General features: G+C 44.9%; 1 protein-coding gene across 1 annotated transcript in view; it reads left to right on the forward strand.

The window, feature by feature from the left end:
* Positions 1-1,704: 1,704 nt before the first annotated feature.
* The window catches only part of DOCK10 (dedicator of cytokinesis 10), a 203,265-nt gene continuing 183,981 nt past the window's right edge, over positions 1,705-20,988 (forward strand). The window contains exon 1 of the mRNA XM_087819559.1: positions 1,705-1,827. Within this exon, the coding sequence (XP_087675685.1) occupies positions 1,705-1,827 (123 nt within the window). The remainder of the gene's footprint in view (positions 1,828-20,988) is intronic.

Genomic DNA, 20,988 nt, shown 5'->3' on the forward strand with positions numbered 1-20,988 from the left:
GGTGATGGCGGTTCGATTCCTAGTCAGGGCACATGCCCTGGTTTCGGGCTCGGTCCCCAGGGGCTCGATCCCCAGCAGGGGGTGTGCAGGAGGCAGCCCATCGATGACTCTCTCATCACTGATATTTCTCTCTCTCTTCCTCTCTCTGAAATCAATAAAGATATATTTAAAAAAAAAAAAAAAAAAAGGTGATGTTTCCCTATTGCACAGCAACGTGAAAACAGATGATGCCAGTCGCCACTCTTTGTTAGGAAGGGTATGGGAGAACCAACTGACCTTTCAATGGCACCTCCCAATCTTCCCGAGCCTCTGCCCAACATGATTTCTAGGATGTGCTGAAATAATGTCCAAGCGGTATCTCTGGCTAACTGAATCCCAGAGAGCAGAGAGCAGATGCAAGTGCATTTATCAGCCGCTTCTGAATTCTTTGTACCCAAGTGTGACCTTGTGTGAAAGCTGTATACTGCTTTGGGAAAATGTCAGGGTCACGGATCTATAAAAAGCTGTGAAGAAAAACCTCGAATACTTGGAGTGGTTCCCGGATCTCTCCAGACTGGTATCCTGGAGGCCAGGACAGCTCTGCTCTTCCACCTCTCCAGACCCACACAAGCCAGAGAACCACCCTGGGAGTGACTCAGGATGAGAATTCCTAGACTTTAATCGAATGGCTGCAGACTGCGCGCAGGGCAGATGGATGTGGGGCAAAAGTGGGAGCAGAAAAACAACATGAATGTAAGTCTGCCGCTGCCCCCCTATCCCTGACCCACAGGGCCCACTAACCCCACAGGTCGGCTCTGGGCCCCTCACCCCCGCCCCAGCCTCTTAGACCACATTACCCCGATGTGCTGACTTCCAGCTTCTATTACCTCAACTCCCTTGCTCACCTACTTGTACTCTTTTTATTTGTTGACTTGGTTGTTTGCTGCCTCCCACCCACAACCCCCAAAACAGATCAGCCCCACCCAGCCTTAAGGTGGGTCTGGCAAGGCCCCCTCCTCCCCAGCTTTCAGAATAACGTGCACTGACCCTTGGTAGGCGCTCAGTGATCCTGGTTGAAGGCCTGTGTGAATACGGAACCTTGCTGCAAGGCCCTGGGTGAGGGCGGTGGGCACAGGAGCCCCTAAGGCTGGCCGGGGTGAGGCGGCCGAGGTTCCACCCGCCTGCCCCTGAGCAGGCCTCTGCCCCCTTCCCAAGGCCAGGAGGGCGGGCTGAGCTCCGAGCTCCGCGCGCCCACCCGCCCGCCCAGGGGGGCAGGGGCCAAACCGTACATGCGGCCAGAGCTCCGCTGTGAGAAGCCTCCAGACGGGCGCCAGGGCCCTGGGCCGGCCCCCAGTCGTCGGGGGTCCCTGGGGCGGCGGGGACAGCCCCGGCGGAGCAGCTGGGCCGGGGAGGCGTGGGCTGGGACCGCCCCGCGCCCCCTGCTCCGCAGGCGCCGCCGCCGGCCGGGGCCGCTCGCCGAGTTGGCCGCGCGCGCCGGGAGGAGCGCAGAGTTTGGAAAGTCGTCGAGAAGCTTCTGCGGAGAGAAGGGGGTGGGGAGTGGGGTTGCAGGAGAGAAAAACCCGCCTCTAGCGAGGAGAGCGAGGAAGAGGGGGGGAAAGGCGCCGAGTTCCGCTTCCTGAACGGCTGCGGGGAGAGGAGGTTGGCGCTGGGAGGGCCGGCGGGACGCGCGCTTTCGGGCCCGCGGCGGGATCGGCGCGGCGGGCGATGGCCGTGGAGCGGACCCGCAGGTTCACGCGCAGCCTGCTGCGCCCCGGGCAGGCGGCCGAGCTGCGGCTCAGCGCCGCGTCCGCCGCCGCCGTGGCCGTCAGCAGCCGGCAGCAGCAGCGGGTGAGTGCGGCGCGCCCTCCGCGCCTCCGCGCGCGCCCCGGGCGGCGGGGACCCGGAGCCCGGCCTCCCCGGGCGCCCCTGTCCCTGCAGGTCTCCGCTCCCCTCCCCCGCACCCCTTCCCGCGCCGCCTCGGCCGGTGTCCCCGGCGCCAGCTCGGAGAGCCAGGGCCACCGACGCGTGAGAACCGGGGCGCGTTTGGGGACCTGGGGCACGCGGGCAGCGGCGCGGGCAGCGGCAGCGCAGCGTGGGAGAGACTGTATCTGGGCTTGGGGCGGCGGGGAGGTGGCTGGAGTGCGTCACGGGGGGGCGATAGGTTGCGAGGTGCCAGGGACCCAACGGGGGGAGGGGGCGACATCTACCGGACGGACCCCCACGGACCCCTCAGCCGGGTGACTAGTGCGCAGCGAAGGGAGGTGGTAGCCCGAGGTCCTCGCCCGCCGTGGCTAAAGCTGGGACCCCCCGCGTTAACACCGTCGGGGCAATAAATGTAGTTCCAATCACCCCCCCCCCCGGGGGAAAGCCCCGGAGACCCCTTTACGCTGCCCCCGAAGGCGCAGGGCGAGCGGCGGGGAGACGCGGGCGTCCAGCGCGCAGCCGTTCCCGGCCTTTCCGAAGATGCCCCGGGGCTGTCCCGCCGCGCGCGCTGCCCGGTGACTTCCTCGCCCAACCGCCTGCTAAGCGCCGGGTGATTTCCGCGGGAAATCCTGGGGCACCAGCCAGGCGCTCTCGCCTGGTGCCCAAATCATAGCCGTCCCGCTCGAGATGCTCATAAATTCCAGTAGGTGTCACACTGCGGGCTGGAAGCGTCGGGAGGGAAGGATCACCCCCGGTGGGAAAGGGAAGCCGGAGGAGCAGCCTCGCAGCGAGGACCTGGGCTGGGCAGCGCGCTGCCCCCTTGGCTGACCTTGGCTGGACCGGAGCCCCACGTGGTGGGTTTCAGGTTCCGTTTTGCCAGGAAATATCATTAGGAATTAAACGGCTTCTTTTAAGAGTGTCAAAGAAAAGGGCTCCTCTTGCCAGTCACCCCTCAGGAGGGAGCCAAGCGCTGCCCAGAGCCAGTTCCCACAGCCAGGATTTTCTCTAAAGCCAGAGTTCAGAAAGTTGAACGGAACGGAAGCGAATTGCCTGGCAGAGGGAGGCGGCCTGGCTGCCCGTGGGGGCGGGGTGGCTGCAGTGTGACCCGCCTTGGCGACTAGGGTGCCTTCTCGCCTTTCCCACTGGCTGCAGCCTGCGGTTACTCAGAGGTGATTCAGCCGTGCGCCTCCCCCGAGCTTCTGATGCCAGCAGGCACCTTTCAGGGCAGGGGGCGTAAACTGCCAAAAAGAGCATTAAAAAAAAAAAAAAAAGGTGCAATTCTAGTAAAAGGAGAAACAGTAAGAAAACCTCTAGGCTTGCATGGAAAAGAATCTTTAATTTCGAATGACGGTTCAGGATTGTGGCTTTGTCATTCTCGGCCGTTTGCTTTACAATAGCTTCATTATTTTGCCAGATGTCAGTAAGGATCCGATAGAGAACCGGGTACGGAGAAATAAGTAGCCTGCAATGGGCATAAACAGCTCTAAATGCTGTTTTGTTTTGAAGTGGGTTTTCCTAGAGTGTTTGTCCTGCTGGAATTTCTATAAAGCATATGTATCCTGCGTACCTTTCTATACACACACACACACACACACACACACACACACTACTTCTCCAGATTCACGTCACGTTTGAAATCCTAGGGTATCTTGTCAAAATGAATGAGTTCAACGTCTTACAATGAGTTGGTGGGGGGCGATTCACCCACAAAGGTGCTCCTGCCTCCCTCCCCTCAGTTCAGCACCTTGGCCAACACTCCTGAGCTAGCTTTTGCCAAGACATGTCATAGGATCCTACACATCTAGGCAGGCACTGTGGGCAGTGATTTTGGCCCCAAGAAAACATGTCTTTGCCTTCCACGCTATCTGGTGATGAGTTCTCTGAGCTGGCACCCAAACTCGGTGGGATTCGGTAGGGCAGAGCATCTCCTCTGAACCTAAAACCTTGTCACTGGACTGCACGGGGGAGGCTGATCTTGGCATAAGTCAGCCCAATCCCTTAAGACTGTGTTTGGGACTTCAAATCCTCAAATCCTGGTTGTCAGGGAAGAAAATTAATAGGATGGGGGAAGAAGATTATGGGTCAGTCTCAGGATCAGGTGAAGTGTAATTTACTGCCTCCCATCCGAGGTTGTCCCACAAAGCAGGCTTCTCTAGAGCAGAGCCTCAGTTTGAAAATAATTAGAAATGTTTCTCTCATGTTGGGACTTGAGTGTTTTATCACTTTGGTTGAATGTACATACCATGTTGGCCTCAAAGTTGTAATGCCACTAATTAGAGATTTTTTTGTAAGAAGCCCTTCTTTTATTATTTTTTTCTTTTTATTTATTTATTTTTAATTTAATTTAATTTTATTTTTGTTTAAAATATTACAAATGGCCCTTTTTCTCCCCAATGACTCATTCCAAGAAGCCCTTCTTTTAAAATGCATGAAGTATATTTGTACTTTAGCACTGATTAGTTCATTTAGATGGCTTTCGACATTTCATTAACCTATAAACCTAGGATTTTTGCCTACATATATATATGTATATTACTTGATAGAATTTCAAATGAAAAATACTTTTAAAAAGTATAGATTACTTTTTGCTAACACACCAGATTTGTCACTTGATACAACACTTGGTATTTTAGGGAACTTTGACTAAGAAGCAGAAACTTTGACAGACCAAAGTTTTTTGGCAGAGAAATAATGACTATATAAACATGTTTACAGCTGCATGAGGAATTCCTAGAAGGAAGAATTTCCTCCCCTTTGAACTTAGAGATATTTGAATAGTTGAGAGTGGGAGGGTTTTGTCCTTTTTCAAATGAGTGGGAAATTCTAGATGCTACAAAAAGTCATATGCTGGGGTTAAGAGTTAGTGAAGATGAGAGAAGTGAATGGAATGAAATGAAACACTTGTTTGACTGTCAGTGTCTAGAGTTAAAAGCTGTATGCAAATAAAGGTCTGTTTGTTTGGCATTCTTAGCTGTCTTTTGTTGTTGTTTTCATTTGGTTTGGACAGTGCTTTTCAGAACAAGGGCATTTTCACTTTGGCAGAAATCACACACTTTAGCAGAAATCACACGTTTATGTGTTCATGAGGAAAGTCCCTTGCCTGGTGAAGAAGTTGTCACAAACTTTGTTTACAAGGTCAAGGTTGAATGTTATTGTGTCAACTAATGTTTTTGACTTCTCAAGGGCATTGCAGAAACCACTTTGAAAATAAATAACAGTGAGACCCAGAAAACTTCTAGACAGGTCCAAAAACTGAAAGAATGAGGACCCATGTATGGTTTAGGGCTATCTTTTCCTTCACCGTTTTCTTTAAGGCCTAGCATAAGAAAAGAGAAGCAATATAGGTGGAACGATAAACAATTTCTTGAGAATCTGCAAAGTGCCAGGCATAGTGTTAAATGTTTTATTTAATTCTCAGAGCAATCTTATGAGGAATTATTGTTAATTACAGAGAAGGCCATTGAGACTCAGAGGGTTAAATACCTCACTAAGTGAAGTGACTGAGGTGTGATCTCTTCTGTCACCTGAATAATAACTAGCAGAGGGTCACCTTCTATTTTTATAGCGGCTCCCAAGAGCATCTCTAACTTGGAAGACATGAGGAGCTGACTTTGGTTGATGTGGCCTTCAGATCCATAGCTCTACCTAAGGAACCATAACTGCTGTCCCCATTGGTACTTTAGAGTACCTGTCAGCATTCACTGTGGTGTTCCTCTGAGGTTAGAAGCCACAGCAGAGTCTGTTCCAATTACCCATAATAATAACAGACATTCTCAAGGCAACTGGGAGCTCAGTTAAGTCCTTCAAGTATAAGCTTACTCAGCCATCCCCATGCCATCTGTCTGGCAAAACCATAAGCAAAGTCTGAAAGAGGGTGGGGTTAAATCTCCTCAAGTCCAGTTCTCTTCTAGGACTGGCTCCCGCTTCGGGCTCAATCACTCCACCTCACTCCAACAAGGGCCTGAAAATTGTCCATGCATTGTGTGTCCTTTCCATTGAATGGGGCTGTGTTGGGATCCTTTACTCACATGCTATCATATTTGAAGGAGTGATTTTGAGTGTTTTACAAAGATGGGCGTAAGACAACAGCAACAAAAATATAGTAAGTAGGGGGTAAAAAGCAATACTAGCAACAACAGCAAAAAGCAATATTAGGAAAGTTAGATGGAGTCAGGAGGAGGTCAGTGGAGTGGGATCGGTAAATAAAACGCATAAACATTAAATCCTATCTTCTTGCTAAAGGTGCTTCCTGGTGGCCAAGTCAGAGAGGAAAACATGATCACCCATGAGATTAAGAGGCCCATGAAATAAAAGAAATAATTTACTCTAGAGATGTTTAGTTTTAACTTGTGCTGAGACTCAAGAGACGAGAAATTTTTTCTGTGGTTTTTCATAAAGGGTAGCATGGTCCAGTGATAGACCCTTACCACTCAGAGTGCTCATGGGCCAGCAGCGTTGGCATCACATGGAAGCTCATTAGAGATGCAGAACCTGAGCCCCCCCCCCCCCCCCGTGGACCTACTGGATCAGAATATGACTTTTAACAAGATCCTCTGCTGATTCATAAGCACACATCAAAATTTGAGAAACACAAAAGTAAGCTATATCAGCCATACTTTTGCAAAATATTGTCAGGAAAGACAATTGTATGAGGGTCCAATACAATGTGGTTTATTCTGCAATTCTTTGAAAGGGTTCCTTGAGGCAAAGATACAGATCAGACCAACTAAGAATGAAAATAATATTGGTTCATTGAGAAGTAACTTTAGAGAAGTCCTTCTATTTTGTGTTATATTTTCTCTGTCACCTAACACCTTAATTATAGTGTGAACTTAAATTTAACTTCTAGGTCAAGAAAATAATTCCATATCGTACAGGAAATGGTTACCATGTGAATCTGTAGAAGGTCTCACGCTGGGTTAGCGCCCTAAAGATGTGTTGCAGTGTGAGGTGGGTGTTAACCTGTTTACCAGACAATTTCAAAGCAGAGTCTCTCTAACTCATGAAGGACATGCAATGGTGATTCCTCATTGCTTTGTAAGATTTATGTTGCTATCATATTGACAATAATTGGTTATGTCAGAAAATCTGATTGCTGGATTCAGAAAATCATGAAAATGTTTCTTTTCTCTTATACCCATTGAGTCTCAGAAAAGAAATGATTTCTCTTGTTCACATTTGAATGTCCTAAGGATGGGCTTCCATGGAGTCGAAGACCGTGATTTGCCCGCATGCTAGAATATGGTCCAGGGCCCTCTGACTGGCTGCCCTTCACCCCCCTCTTAGGACGCTCTTGCCTCTCCTTGACCGTGCAAGGTGAAGTGTCCTCACACACTTTGAACCATTTGGCCATACGGGAGTTTGACGAATGGGAGCTGGCGCAGGAAGTGTCAGAGCCTGTGAACCTGGAGACCAGAATTCCAACCCTGGCCTGTGGTGCTTTTCTAAGTCACTTCTTTTTGGAGTTTCAGTTTCCTGATCTGTAAAATTAGGGGATTCGATTATTGGGTTCTTGCATTGCCCAAATTCTCCTGGCTTCTTCTCCCTCTCCCGGTTCTCCAGTGTCACCTCCTCAGGAGAGTCATCTTGAACCACCCAAGTCCTTTATTTTCCCCAGCCTCTGTCTGCCGCTACCTTCTCTCTCCCATTCTTGTGTATCATTTTCCTTAGGTCTCTCATCACTACCTACACTGATCTTTTTATTTAATTTATTTCTTGTTTCTCTTTTCCAGCCTCCTTGCCTTCAATGTAAGTGCCAAATAGAAATGCTATATTTACTATGTGAAAGTGAGGTGGGGAGGTCTCCCGTCTCCCCGCAAACGAGGTGCTTAAAGGAGAGTCAGGGGAGTGGGCCGGGGGCACAGTCATCACTGAGGGATCGCGGAAGAATTGGGACTTTACGGTTCCCAGGCCGCCAGCCTCTGCCAGTGACGCTCCTGGAGTCGGCCCCACCATCTACTTGGCAAGTGGTGGAGACGCAATTATTCCGAAAGCTATTGAGCACGTCTTCTGTGCCAGGTACTTTACTCGCACAGTCTGTTCTGATCCTCATGACAACCCTACGGCAAAGGATTTTTTGTTCCTATGTTATAGAAGAGGAAAGAGATCCGTGGAGGTCAGGAACTTGGCCCAGATCAAATAAGGAGTTGGTGGTGAGTCGAGGAGTGACAGGCAGGCAGTCTGTCCCCCAAGACCACTCCGTCCTTCTGGCCTGCCAGGCAGGCCGGCCTCATGAAACACGAGTTAGCATCCTGGGGGAGCAAGGGGGAAAGGAAACCTCGGAGTGCTAGCCAGAGGAGGTTCCCAAAAGGAGCTTCGTAGTGAGAGGGGAGCTGTGGCCACTTTGCTTAACAATTTCTCATTAATGGCATCAGCAATGCGAGGTATCGGGAGTGGCACCGACTCTGGCCTCGATGTCAGCGCTCGGTCACTTCCCAGGGACAGGACTGGCACTGAGTAGGTTAAAGCTTTGCACACAAAGCCCCCTTTAGCCCCAAAAAGGCAGCCTGATTCTCCCCATTCTGCAAAAGTGCACTTGTGGCACCGTGAGCATGGAGCAGTTGGGTCGCAGTATTGTATCAGCCACATTGTCTTTTGTCGTCTTGATTTTCGTGTTCATGTTCACAGATGAGAGGGTGGGTTTTTCCCCCATAAAGTGAGATGCGTTTCCTCTTTTCTTCCACACAAGTGTCAGTGGGCCGGAAAGAAATGCTTGTGGTTGCTGGACTGGACGCGGTGACCTACATTAAATGATGTAGAAATAACAAAATGCAATGAATGTGACTGAGTTAGTGCTAGTGGAGGAAAACACTTGCTCTTGAAAATGGTAATATTTTGCAGTTGGATTAAAGTGGAAATGCCTGCCTCTGAGAGTAGAAGAATTAATGGACCCAAATCATCAAGAGTTCCTGTAATTGTGCTGCTAAATGTGAAAATAGTTTCTGTAATTCAATTTCAGCATACCTCCTCTCCTGACATGTAGAATTTGGGAAGCTGGCAGTTTTTTAATTTAAGTTAAACGCCAAAATGGCAGTTTAAGAATAGAATCTGGGGGGAAGGGTTCTATTTAAAAAGAAGACACCATTTATGATCAGTACAATGAACTTCTCTTCATATCATTATTTTAGTAATTACCAATTTAAGTGACTAATTAAGGCTGTCAAAACGACCAATGACTTTTGGCCTTCCAAATCACACGTTCCATAAAAAGAACACGGGCATGAACACTTCACTTGGCAAAGAAGCAAACAAAAAACTTAACAAAATTTACTGCTCAGTGAAATATGGTAATGGATTTTTTCTTTTTTTTTTTTTTTTTGAGCACTCATTGTTTATTTGCTTAGCTTTTAAAAGTCCCTTTGTCACAGTTCTTTAGAATGAGAAAATGGAACCTGATGACAGCTCAATAACCATCACAAAAATGAAAGTGACTTTGGAGCTCAGTAACTTTTTTGAAGGAGAAAATTCAGATGTGGAGAACTAGCATTTAAAGTCATTTACGTTTTATATGTTTGCACTTATTTAAAAATCAGACTTCTATTCCGAAGAGGATTTTACCTTCAAAGGAAAAGTGTTCCAGCATACCTATGTACATAGCTATAATATTTTTTCTGCATGGTTCACTACTACTACTAAAATCGAATGGCATACCAAAATGCACAGATAAGGTTTTTCAGGATCTTTCTGAGTGTTAACAGGGAAGGTTCATTCATTAACTTCAGTTTTTTGGAATCAAAGCCATTACGTGGCAGCTAGCCAATCAATGAGAAAAATGTGTCTTTTATCATTAGGAAGCAGAGTTTTCCAGACTGTGTAACCTTAGCCAAGCCTTTTTTGGGTTTTAGTTTCCTTGTCTTTAAAACAAGAAGGTTGGACCGTAAAGCCTTCTAAGATGCTTTAGTCCTAAAAATCTAGGCAGTTATGCTTTCTAAGAGGTTTCCTTAGAAGATTAAAATATTTTTTTCAGTTAATTAACACCATTATTGATTAAGATATCTGACTTTAGCAACCAGAAGAATTGGTCCAGATGATCTACAACCATATTTGTATTTCCGCGATGAAAATGGTAGCATAAAGCGGTTATTTGGGGAGGTAATGAGAGGAATGGCTGTTTATACACCTAAAGATGGGGCTAGTTGCATGAGAACTGGCCAAAGGAGAGCCAACAGGGACAAAGGTGGGCAAGGCAGGTTCTCCCAACCTGGTGCAGGCTCGAGGCAAACATGCAATCTCACCTCCCACTTACTCTTCGTGGAGAGAACAGCAAGACCATCTGCCTTAGAAAGCAAGCTTCCCAGTTCCCATGCCCGACCTTTGTCATTGCAGCTCTCTGGCCTAATATCTGTGCCAAGGGCCTCTCAGTAGCCACATGGCTGGAACAGAAACACATGCAGGGAGAGGGTGAACTGTCTTCCAAGCTCCAGGCCTTCTCCCTGCCATCAAAAAGCAGCAGAAACCTCTCTTTTCTTAGTTCTGTGTCTGTCTCTGTTTTTTGTGCTTGCCTCTGTGATCACCTTCTTACACCTGAGAAAGGTAATATGATCGGTCCCTGCCATGGTGTGATTTCAGAGCTGTTGGAAAGACAGCGGAGCCTACCTTTCCAGATTGGTCTCCTGGCAAGCTGATCCCTAAGAAGGTCTGGGTCTTTCATTCAGCAGTTAGAAATTAGCCTTACATACACAAGATGGCCATTGACTTAAATTCACGACGAAATGTAAATCCATTCCCCAGCAGGTGTGCCTTGGAAAGAGGCCGATCCAGCAGGACAAAAGGAAATAGAAATAAGAGGCTACTGGTACCTGAGATGACTTTTCTTGGCTTTAGTGATCTCCGTAGCTAGTCTGATCTCTGGCATACTTTACCACAATCTGCATGACACTTGTCCCTGATGCCTCCGGGACCAGGATGATGAAATATGGTTTTCCCCTCACGTTTCCAACACCCTGAGAGGCCTTCAGTGATAGGCATGTGGTTATTGTTTCCATGTTCTCAAGGCAGGAAAATGTCTGGAACATAGTAGGTGTATACTAAATGCCCATTAAGTGCAGCCTGGCCGGCATGGCTCAGTGGTTGAACATTGACCTATGAACCAGGAGGTCATGGTTTCATTCCCGGGTTGCGGGCTCAATCCCCAGCAGGGGGCGTGCAGGAGGCAGCCCATCAATGACTCTCGCATCATTGATGTTTCTCTCTCTCTCTCTCCCTCTCCCTTCCTCTCTCTGAAATCAATACAAAATATATACATTTAAAAAGAAAAAATGCTCATTAAATGCAAGACAGAATGTCACCCTTGGAGATGACAGAAGTACAGGTTAGGCAATAGGAAATCTAAGTGCCTGGTTTGCAATAAATGAATTCTTAGGTACGTTTGAGAGGAATTACTTTGGTGATGAAGTACCAGCTTATTGTATCTGCCAAATAGTCACAAAATAAATGGAAGTAAATGCAATGGAATTGAGTTCAAAGACTATTTAAAAAATTAAATGTTGATTGGCATGAATGCCTACTCTTCAGTAAATAAGATCCTGCCAAATAGGTGTTATCGTGGTTCCAACACCAGCTCCTTACCTGGGGGCCCCTTGGTGGCACACACAGGCCTCACTGTTTGGCTCGGGATGTCATTGTCGTTCCCACTGGTGCTGTTCAAAGTCACGAGGCTGCCACAGAGTGGAACTCTGAGCCGGGTGCAGAAAACATTGATTAACATTCAGGAAGTGTGGGCCACAGGGTTTTGACAACAACGGTCCTTTCCTAGTCCCATGATGGAGGGTGATTTATCTTTTTAAGGAAACTCTTAATAAATCACCAGAACTATATGATTTTATCAGTGACTGTGAGGGCTATTTTAGTTCTTAGAAACTCAGCCTCCTTCCTTTAGGTCAGGGAGTTCTCCGGACACTGTCTTAGAGCATTGTTGTAACTGTGCTCTGTGTCTTGTTCTTGTTGTTTTATTTCAATTTTCATTTAATAGTCTCTTTTTACATCTGTACTTTTTAACTTCTGTTACTTTTTATTAAATTAACAACTCAAAATATAAAAAATAATGAAGAAAAACACCAGTGATGGCCCATAACCCTACCACCTACTGGTAATAGCTTTTGGTATGTTTATTAGAAACATTTGTCTGTTCTCAAAAATATTCTCTAACACACATTTAAGCTGACATTGAATATTTAACTTTTTAATGTGTGTTAAGTGACTCAAGCTAAATTTCGTCCAAGAATTCTTCCTTCTGGCTCTTATGTCTGCCAGCCCGTACGAAATATGTGTCATGAATAAGTGAAAAGAAATTGTGCTACATTTCTTGGTATCCTACCATCATAGACACTTAGACCTGAAGGAAAAAGGGAAAATTTGGTCTAAAGTAGATAAGAAAACAGTCCCTGGGACTCTTGTTCTATTTCTACTTGCCTTTCAAGACCTAGCTCACTTTTTCCCTCGCCTGTTCCCCTCCCTGAGTCCCTAGTCCAGTCTCAGCCTCCTCTGCATTTCCACAGCACTTCTTAAATACGTTCATTGCTTTTTGTTGTAATTATTTCATTATTGTCTCACTCCATCAGATAAGAGTTTTATTATAATACATGATGGATGGAGAGACATATGTGCATATTTAAAGTTCTACAAATGTTCTAATCCCTCCGTGTCATTTTGAAAGGGAAATACACTGCGAACATCGTACTCTGAGAGGAGCAATACGGCATTATCTTTCTCTTCCTCACTTAGATGCTTTAAATATTACCTAGCTTTGGAAATAATAGCCCAGCATTCAGGTTCAATGCTTTTTTAGAAAGTGAAACAGGTTCAGAGACTTTTTTTAAAGGACCCATTTTAATTATTGCCTTTCAATGAGATGATGTGCCTAGGAGGAGAGGTTGCATTTTCGGCCTGTGATTTCTTTCTTTTTCAAAGTGTACACCCTATCATTGCTCATGGGAATTTTTAGCTCCTGAAAATTTCTGCCATTTCTATTTTTTTAATAGCTGCAGTGAGTTATAATAACTGTGCATTAATTTTTTTTATGAATTATCCAGTTTGCTGGGGGAGATGTGAAGACATTAAATAGCCCCACCGCTCACATTAAAGATCTTTGATCTAATAGTTTCCAACCCCAACCTCCCCTTGCTGCCTGGCTCACAGGCCCAGTGGCTGTCTCTGGGCACCTGGCATGCAGCCTGGAAGCCACTGTCTTTCACGTTTGGTGGTCCCCAGCCCAGAAAGCTCCTCTCACCCTCTTTCTCAGATACTGCTCGCTCATGGTTTCCTCAAGGAATCCTCGCCTAACCTCTTAGTCCAAAGCCTAGTGAGCTTGACTTGCACTGGGTATCCACATCCTGTGGCAAACACTGGTTTTTCTGTTTTGAAATTATGAAATATCTCATGGATGGAAGAATATCTAGAATATACCTACTCCTTAAAGAGTGAAATGAAACTGTAGTTTATGAAATGTCCATGAGCAAGGCTCTTGCAGGCCTCAGTCTGCCACTCCTCATGCCAGGCTCCTCCCTTCCCTAGCAAGAGGCACCAAACAAATGTTTCCATCGGCCCTGCCTTGCTTTTTATTTTCCTTTTTTTATTTTGAAGAACATTCAGATTTACAGAAAAGTTGTAAAAATAGTCTAAAGGATCTTATATACCCTTCCTCCAGTCCAGCATTAACATTTTATTACACTTACAATTAATTATTCTCTTTCTCCCCCCAGTCTCTTTCTCTCTAACACACACACACACACACATAAGACAATGTCTTTCTGAAACATTTGAGAATAAATTGCATACATGATGCCTTTTTACCTGAAAATACAAGGTGTCCCAAAAAATGTATACACACTTTAACAGCTGATAGCACAATTTTGAAAATGAAATGTATTTTAATAAACACTGCTTTTATAATTATTCAAAGTGTGTTGCGTACACATTTTTTTGGGACAACCTATACTTCAGGAATATATCCTAGAAAGTAATTCTCTTACATACATGTAATACAATGATCAAAATTGGGAAATTAACATGGATAGTAATAGTATGTCTTCAATCCATGGACCTCATTAAGATTTTGCCAGTGGGCCCATATTGTTTTCTGGTCCAGGATCCAAGGATTACAGTTAGATGTCACATCTCTTTAGTCTCCTTTAATCTAAAACAGTTTCACCGTCTTTCTATGTTTTTCTTGACCTTGACATTTTGAAAAACAGCCATTGCTTTGCAGACTGGTCCTCAGTCCGGTTTTAGACTGATGCGCCCTCAGGATTAGATTCGAGCTATGCTGTTCGGGGCAGGCGTGTCCCAGGAGCCAGGCGGTATCTTCAGTGCAGCCTGCCAGGGGGTGGGGGGGACAGTTTGTCCCTTTACTGGTCACTTAATTATGATGGTGTGTAACAGGTTTATCTTCTGTAAAGTTACTAGGTTCCTGCCTTAAGTCAGCTCAGGCTGATATAACAAAATGTCACAGACCACGTGGGTTAAAGAACGAACAGTTACTTCTCATAGTTCTGGAAGCCGGGCCGTCCGAGATCAAGGCTCAGGCAGGGGCAGTGTCTGGCGGGGGACCTGTCTCTTCTTTGTCTGCAGGTGGCCGTCTTCTCATTGTCTTCTGCGGCACAGGGCTGAGAGGCAAGCAAGCTCTCTGGCGTCGCCTGTCATTAGTGCTCCACCTTCAAGGCCGCGTCTTCAAATACCATCCCGTTGAGGGCTTAGGGTTTTGGCACGTGAAGCGCAGGAGACACGCGCATTCGGTCCTTAGCTGTTGCCTCTATAACTAAGGTAACGTGTGGGGACATCCCCTGAGACCCCCTTCCTTTTCCCCCCCTCAGACTTTTGCCACTAAATTTAGCATCTGGAGAAGATACTTTCCTGAACCGGTCTTACTATGAATGGACGTTTAAGGTGCTCCCGTTTTGCTTTTGCTGCCGTGAATCTCCTGGCGCACAAATGTAGGGACTTTTCCAGCACATCCCTGTCCTCAGCCTTAGCGACGCAGCAGCCCCCCTTCTCTGAGGTTTTGCTTTCCTTGCTTTCACTTACTCATGGTCAACCTCAGTCCAGAAATATTAAATGGAAGATCCTAGAATTAAACAATTCGTATGTTTTGGAGTCTGCACCATTCTGAGCAGCGTGATGCAATCTCACACTGTCCTGCTCTGTCTTGTCCGGAGCGTGAATCATCTCTCTGTCCAGCATGTCCACACTGTATGGGGTCCCCACATGTCAGTCACTTGGTAGACATCTCGGTTATCACATCGACTGTCGTGGTATCGCAGTGCTCGTGTTCAAGTCCCCCTTAGTTTACTTAATAATAGCCCCAAGAGTAGTGAAGCTGGCAATTCAGATATGCCAGAGAAGTCATAAAATCCTGCCTTTAAGTGAAAAGGTAACAACAGTCCTTGACTTAATAAGGCATTCTGTCATCTTACATCTTCACAAGAAGGCTGAGTTCAATAAGATATTTTGAGAGACAGAGAGACCACATTCTCATAACTTTTATTACATTATCTTGTTATAATTGTTCTGTTTTATTATTATTAGTTAATGTTAATTTCTTGCTGTGCCTAATTTATAAATTAAATTTTATCGCAGATATGTAAGTATAAGAAAAGAGAGTATATACAGGGTTCAGTACTATCCGAGGTTTCAGGCGTCCACTAGGGTCTCAGAATGTGTGTGCCCAGTGGATAAGGGCTGGGGAGACCACTGGATTGCCAGGCTTTCCAAAAACTCACTTTCCACTCTCACATGCAGCAAAAGACTGTCCTTTCTGCCACTTCCTTCATCGTAAACGTATTGTCAGACTTTGATTTTCACCATTTGTTGTGAGTAAGATGGTATCATATTGCTATTTTCATTTGCATCCCTTGTTTGCCAATGAAGTAGAGCTTCATCTATCTGTGTACTGGCCATTCTTGCTTCTTTGCCACGCTGACGATGTAGCACATATTTGGGATACTTGAGTTCATATCAGCTGGTGTTTCAAAATTAATGGTTGGATGATCATAAGGAGTTGTTTTGTAGAAGGAAATTTGTTGCATTTGGAAATTTTGTTAGCGTTTTCTCAAAACTATATTGGTAATTCGGAACAGTACCCTTCCATCATCAAGTGTATGGACTTCATCACTCACTACATACGAGTCCTGTATCAAATTCCCATGATGAGATTCACAACAATAAATGCAAGCAGGTGTCTCCATTTTAGAAAATTCTAAGTATTAGAATTTTTGCCCAAATCTAGGGACAAAAGAATCGTTTGGGCCCCAGAGTTTCCTCGCCCCAAGCATTTCTGGCTCAAATGGTTTTGCTTGAATCAAACTGATTACACACTATAAATATGTCTCATTCATTCCACTTGAGTTATAGTAAATACCCAGCCTGAAGGGCACATGGTGACATCAAAGTCTCAGATTTTTCCAGGGACAAATTCTGGTGGCAATATATACTTTTTATATTAGAAGAGTCTTTTTGACTTTAACAGTTAAATTCTACACTTGTATGAAAATGAGTGGTTGTGCCAAGTGCGTTTGGTAGAGAAGCTCGTTTTTACTGTCATAAGATTGCTACTGATCAGGAAGTGTCACACATCAAACACTTGCAGTAGTTTCCTGTAACAGTCACATATATTGGGAGATTTTAACTTTTTTTTTTAATTCAGTCATAAGGTTCTGTCATAAGATTGCTACTGTGACTTGAAGCTGGGTGTGGGAACCCAACTGTATGGAGTCTGGCTGCTAAAATTAAACCTTCAAGAAACAGGTGAAAAGACACCTGCAGAAGTGTCCAGGCAGCTTGATTTGACTCAGCAAGAGAAATGGGCATAGAGTGGTTTAGTAACTTGCTCAAGATTATACAATTTGAAATGGTAGAGGTAATACTCAAGCTCCAGAACTCACAGCCTTTGCTACTCTATTGTAAAATGCTGTGTGTGTGTGTGTATACATTATAACATTATGCATTTTAGAGTATCATGGGGAAAATTCATAATTAGGAAAATGCAATTTAATGTTATCAAGTACAGAATCCAACTTGATTTATGTTCTTTTGTTACTAAATGGAAAATCAATTTCTACAAAAGTTCATTATAAATAACTTATTGAAATGTATCTATAACTTTGTAGAACAGCCTAAATTATTTAATGTCTGGGTCTCCTCTTTATGTTGAGCTTCCAACGAACTCAAATGTCCCAGAGGAGCTGTATCAGCGTTGTTACACTGACAGGACTATTTATCTTTAGGAGTTGTCTTAAGAGTACTGAAGAGCCCAGACACTCACATTTGTATGACTTGGTAAAGAGCTGGGAGAGAAATAAATAAAATAAGACAAAATAACAAACAAACCCTTATGACTCTATATTCTGTGTTCTGTCCCAACTGAATTAGGAAATCAAACTGCAAATATAAAAAAAAAAAAGCTAAAATCTCCCAATACATGTGATTGTTACAGGAAACTACCGCAAGTGTTTGATGTGTGGCTTCAACACAAAATAGAATGAAGCTCCACCCTCAAGGGTGCAAGGCCTTTGTGGACAGACCTTTCCGAGTTTATCTTTTTCTCACACTTCTTCCACTTCCTTAACAGCATGTTTTAAACAAACACAATTGATTAAAATAAACAGTAAGGGCAGTTTTGAATGAGGAAACAATCATAACAGGCATCCTGGGGTGGGCGCGTGGGGCCATAGATTGGGGTGAGGTGGCATTAGCATCTGCTTAGCTTTAGTGGAAATGGAAGCTTGATGAAATGATGGTCTACTCTCTGTTTACCCAGCTGCCTTGCACGACTGTCAGGTTCTCTGATGGACACGGGATAGCTGAGCAAGACACTTGTGGTCTCTGCCACATTGGTTGCACAGCACAAGGCAAAACTCTCCAGATCCCTTTGCTTCCTGCAGACTCCCATGATTTTTACCCAGTTTTCCCCAAAGTGTAGTTTCGGGAACAAAATGCTCATTGTTTTATCTTTGCAGATGTGTTTAAAGCCAATGAATATAAACGATGTATTTCTCTGTCACATATGCATTCCATCACATTTACGAAGCTGTTTTCATAGACGTGCAGGAGGGGTGTATGTATGTTGGAAACCCAAGAACCTTGGGAAGCCACACCAATTTCATTTTCCTTACCGGGGGAAATTCTCTAGTGCATGTCAGAAATTAGATTTCTGAAGGTGGAGATTATTCTAAATGGTAGCAAGTGTTGCTTCATCTCATGTTGAGACGCTTACAACACATTTTTATAAAATCACATCATCTCATGATTGCCATTAAGTTGGCAAACTCCCTTAGAATCTTTAAATAGCTACCTCTACTCAGAGGCCAGAAATCCCCCAGAATATATCACAACAATCATTGTCACTTTTGTTCCTCCAAATAATGTCATAAAGTTTGATTTTTGGAGAACAATCATAATAATCAAAATATAAGGAAAAGTTGCTATTAAAGTAGATGTTGCTGGGTTAAGTTGTTTGGCAGAAAATGCGTCTGTTGCTTCGTGATTAGTTCATTAGTTCTCAGTGCTTTGCCAATGTGTTCACCATATTTTATCTTGGTCTTTGCTGTGACTCATCTGTTCTGCTCTGTAGACTATATTGGCAACAGATGAACATAAATGTGTGTCTTAATCTCAAGAAAATGTCCAGGACGTATAGTCGCAATTGTTATGACTGCCCTTCTAAACCTATTGTATACTTTAATATGGATTTCAAGTCTATTCACTTAGAAATCATTGTTAAGGTGAGTGTTCTGGAATGGGAGAGAAAAGTTACATTAAACTCTTGGCAGTCTCAAACTATGAAATGCCAGGGAGGTAAGTGCCTCCGTCTACCTGGAAGGACAACTATGGCTATGTTGAGTCTCTGTGTCTGACTCTGAGCTGGATTCATAAGGAATTAAGGCACCAGAACAACATATGGTCCCCAGATATGCTTGTAATTGACACCCGTGTCTTCGGGGCTCCAGCCTGTTGGTTTAGCTTCATCAATTGGTCACATAGCTCGACAGAAAGCATGGGAACTTGCCTAACTTATATTCAGATTTTGGCTGCTGATCCTGAGCTTAATAATCATGAAATCAGCAGACCGTGCTCTGCAGAATGAGAACTGAGCATTAAAAACTTTCCGTCTTTTTGTTCACCCTGACATTCCAGCCCGATACCTAAGCCAGAGCGAAGGGCTGTTTGCAAAAGGAGCTTCCAGCGATGAGAGAATAAACCGTCAGCTTCGAGATGGAAGATCTGGTGTCAAAAAAATGTGGGGCAGGCCACTGCGCGGGACAGAAAATTGTAGGCATTGAACAGCTGGAACCAAATGGAAGAAGCCAGAGGGAGCAGATGCCAGGAGTATCAAAACTGGCTCTAACGAAGAAACCCAGGCAGGAGCAGTGGACACTGAAGTGGGATTGGCAGGAGGATTTGTATCTTAGCCAGGAAAAAAAAAAATGCAGGCATGCTCTCTCGAGCTTTGAAGTTGCCAGCCCCCAAATTCACAGTTGTGTTCTTTTTAGTTAACCATGAGAATCTGTTTCAGATCTCAGAAAGCCAGAGTCGGTTTGGTCGGGTATTAGTCGGGGAGCGTGGTGTTTCTCCAGATCTGTTCAGGAAGCGATCACAGCATGTGGGCAGGTCGACAGCCTCTCCTGGGTCGAAATCCCCCAGAGCACACGGGTCCTGAGGATGGGAGGGCCGCCCAGCACCGAAGCTCACGAATAAAATATTAGACGATTGGTCTCCAGAGGGGCCCAGACCATAAAGAGAAGGGCTTAGGGAAGGTATAGCCATTCAAAAGTAGATTGGTGCCAATTCATAACAGCTTTATGTACATTTACATGAGCCCTTGGAAAGGCCTCGAACTCCCCCAACTTCAGTTGCAGCTTGTTGGCCTTCCGTGAAACCAACTGAATCCTCTAAGGGGAGACGAGAGTTCAGAGGGGTGCACTTGGCCCTTTCCATCCAGCACCCTAATTGAGTCTTCCCAGCGGCAGCAGCAGCTCATGCCACACCAACCCTTGGGTCACTGTTTTTCTCCTTCCCAGCTGCTCAGAAACAGATGAAAAACTGAGTCCCCGTGATTGACAGGATACACAAAATAAATAGGGAAGGAGACTACATACTTTTTTTAAAAAAGAATAATGGTTATGAAATTTTTTTCTTTATGCTCTGTGTTTTTCTTTGAAAGTGTATGACTACTTGGAAAACAAGCTGTCACGTTGGTATAATATTCCCTGAAGCGCACCCTTTCTCATAGAAAATCACTCACATAGGAGTGGTGGGACAGTGCTACTAGGGGCCAGAGCACCAGGACTGTGAGTTCACGTTACTCCAGCTGGGGATGGGGCTGGCGACCAGAAGGTGGCCTCTACTCTCTGTTGGCAGGAATTAGGAAGAACAGATGCAGTTATAAATAGAATTATAGCTCAAACCAGGATTACGTGGGTAACTCAGTCAACACAAGGATTCATTTGATTCAATTTTCTGGATGATGTCATCAATAATTAACTTAACTTTGTTAGTGAAGATCTGAGACGAGAGAGCAGCTTAAAGTATTCAGCAAGGCCAGCATTTCCTTTTTGCTAATTTTTTTTTTTTTTTTTTTTTTTACTAGTTGGCATATCTCCAGTTATTGGCTTCTTTGGCTAGACTCTTACCCACTTTTTTTTTTTTTTTTGACAAAGCAGAAAAAAATCACTAAGAGACTGTTTAGATGTCTAAAAGAAACTGGACAAACTGGAGAAGCATCCCTGCTGAATAATTATCTTATCAAACTGCTGAATCACTCAGTCTCTCTCTCTCTCTCTCCCTCTCTCTCTCTCTCCAGGATCATTTTATTTCTGTTTCTCTCCATGTAACATTCAGTTCTTAGTGTGAATAGTGAGATTTGTTCCTGTGGCTAAGCTGTCTTAAAAAAAAAGTTGGATGGCTAATTCCATCCTAAACTTACGCATAATGCACAGCCTCTGGAAATGTATAGGAAAGGCCCAAAGCTGGGCTGAATTACTCACCCTTCTCATTTACTAAAAATGAAATTATTGAATAATAGATTTGATTAGGAAATCCTTTCAAAAGCTTTTATTGGTCTAATTTTAGTCATTCTAATTGGCACATGAGCTT

This window comes from Miniopterus natalensis, chromosome 8 (assembly GCF_054644295.1).
Source record: "Miniopterus natalensis isolate mMinNat1 chromosome 8, mMinNat1.hap1, whole genome shotgun sequence".
In the NCBI taxonomy this organism is placed as follows: Eukaryota; Metazoa; Chordata; class Mammalia; order Chiroptera; family Miniopteridae; genus Miniopterus; species Miniopterus natalensis.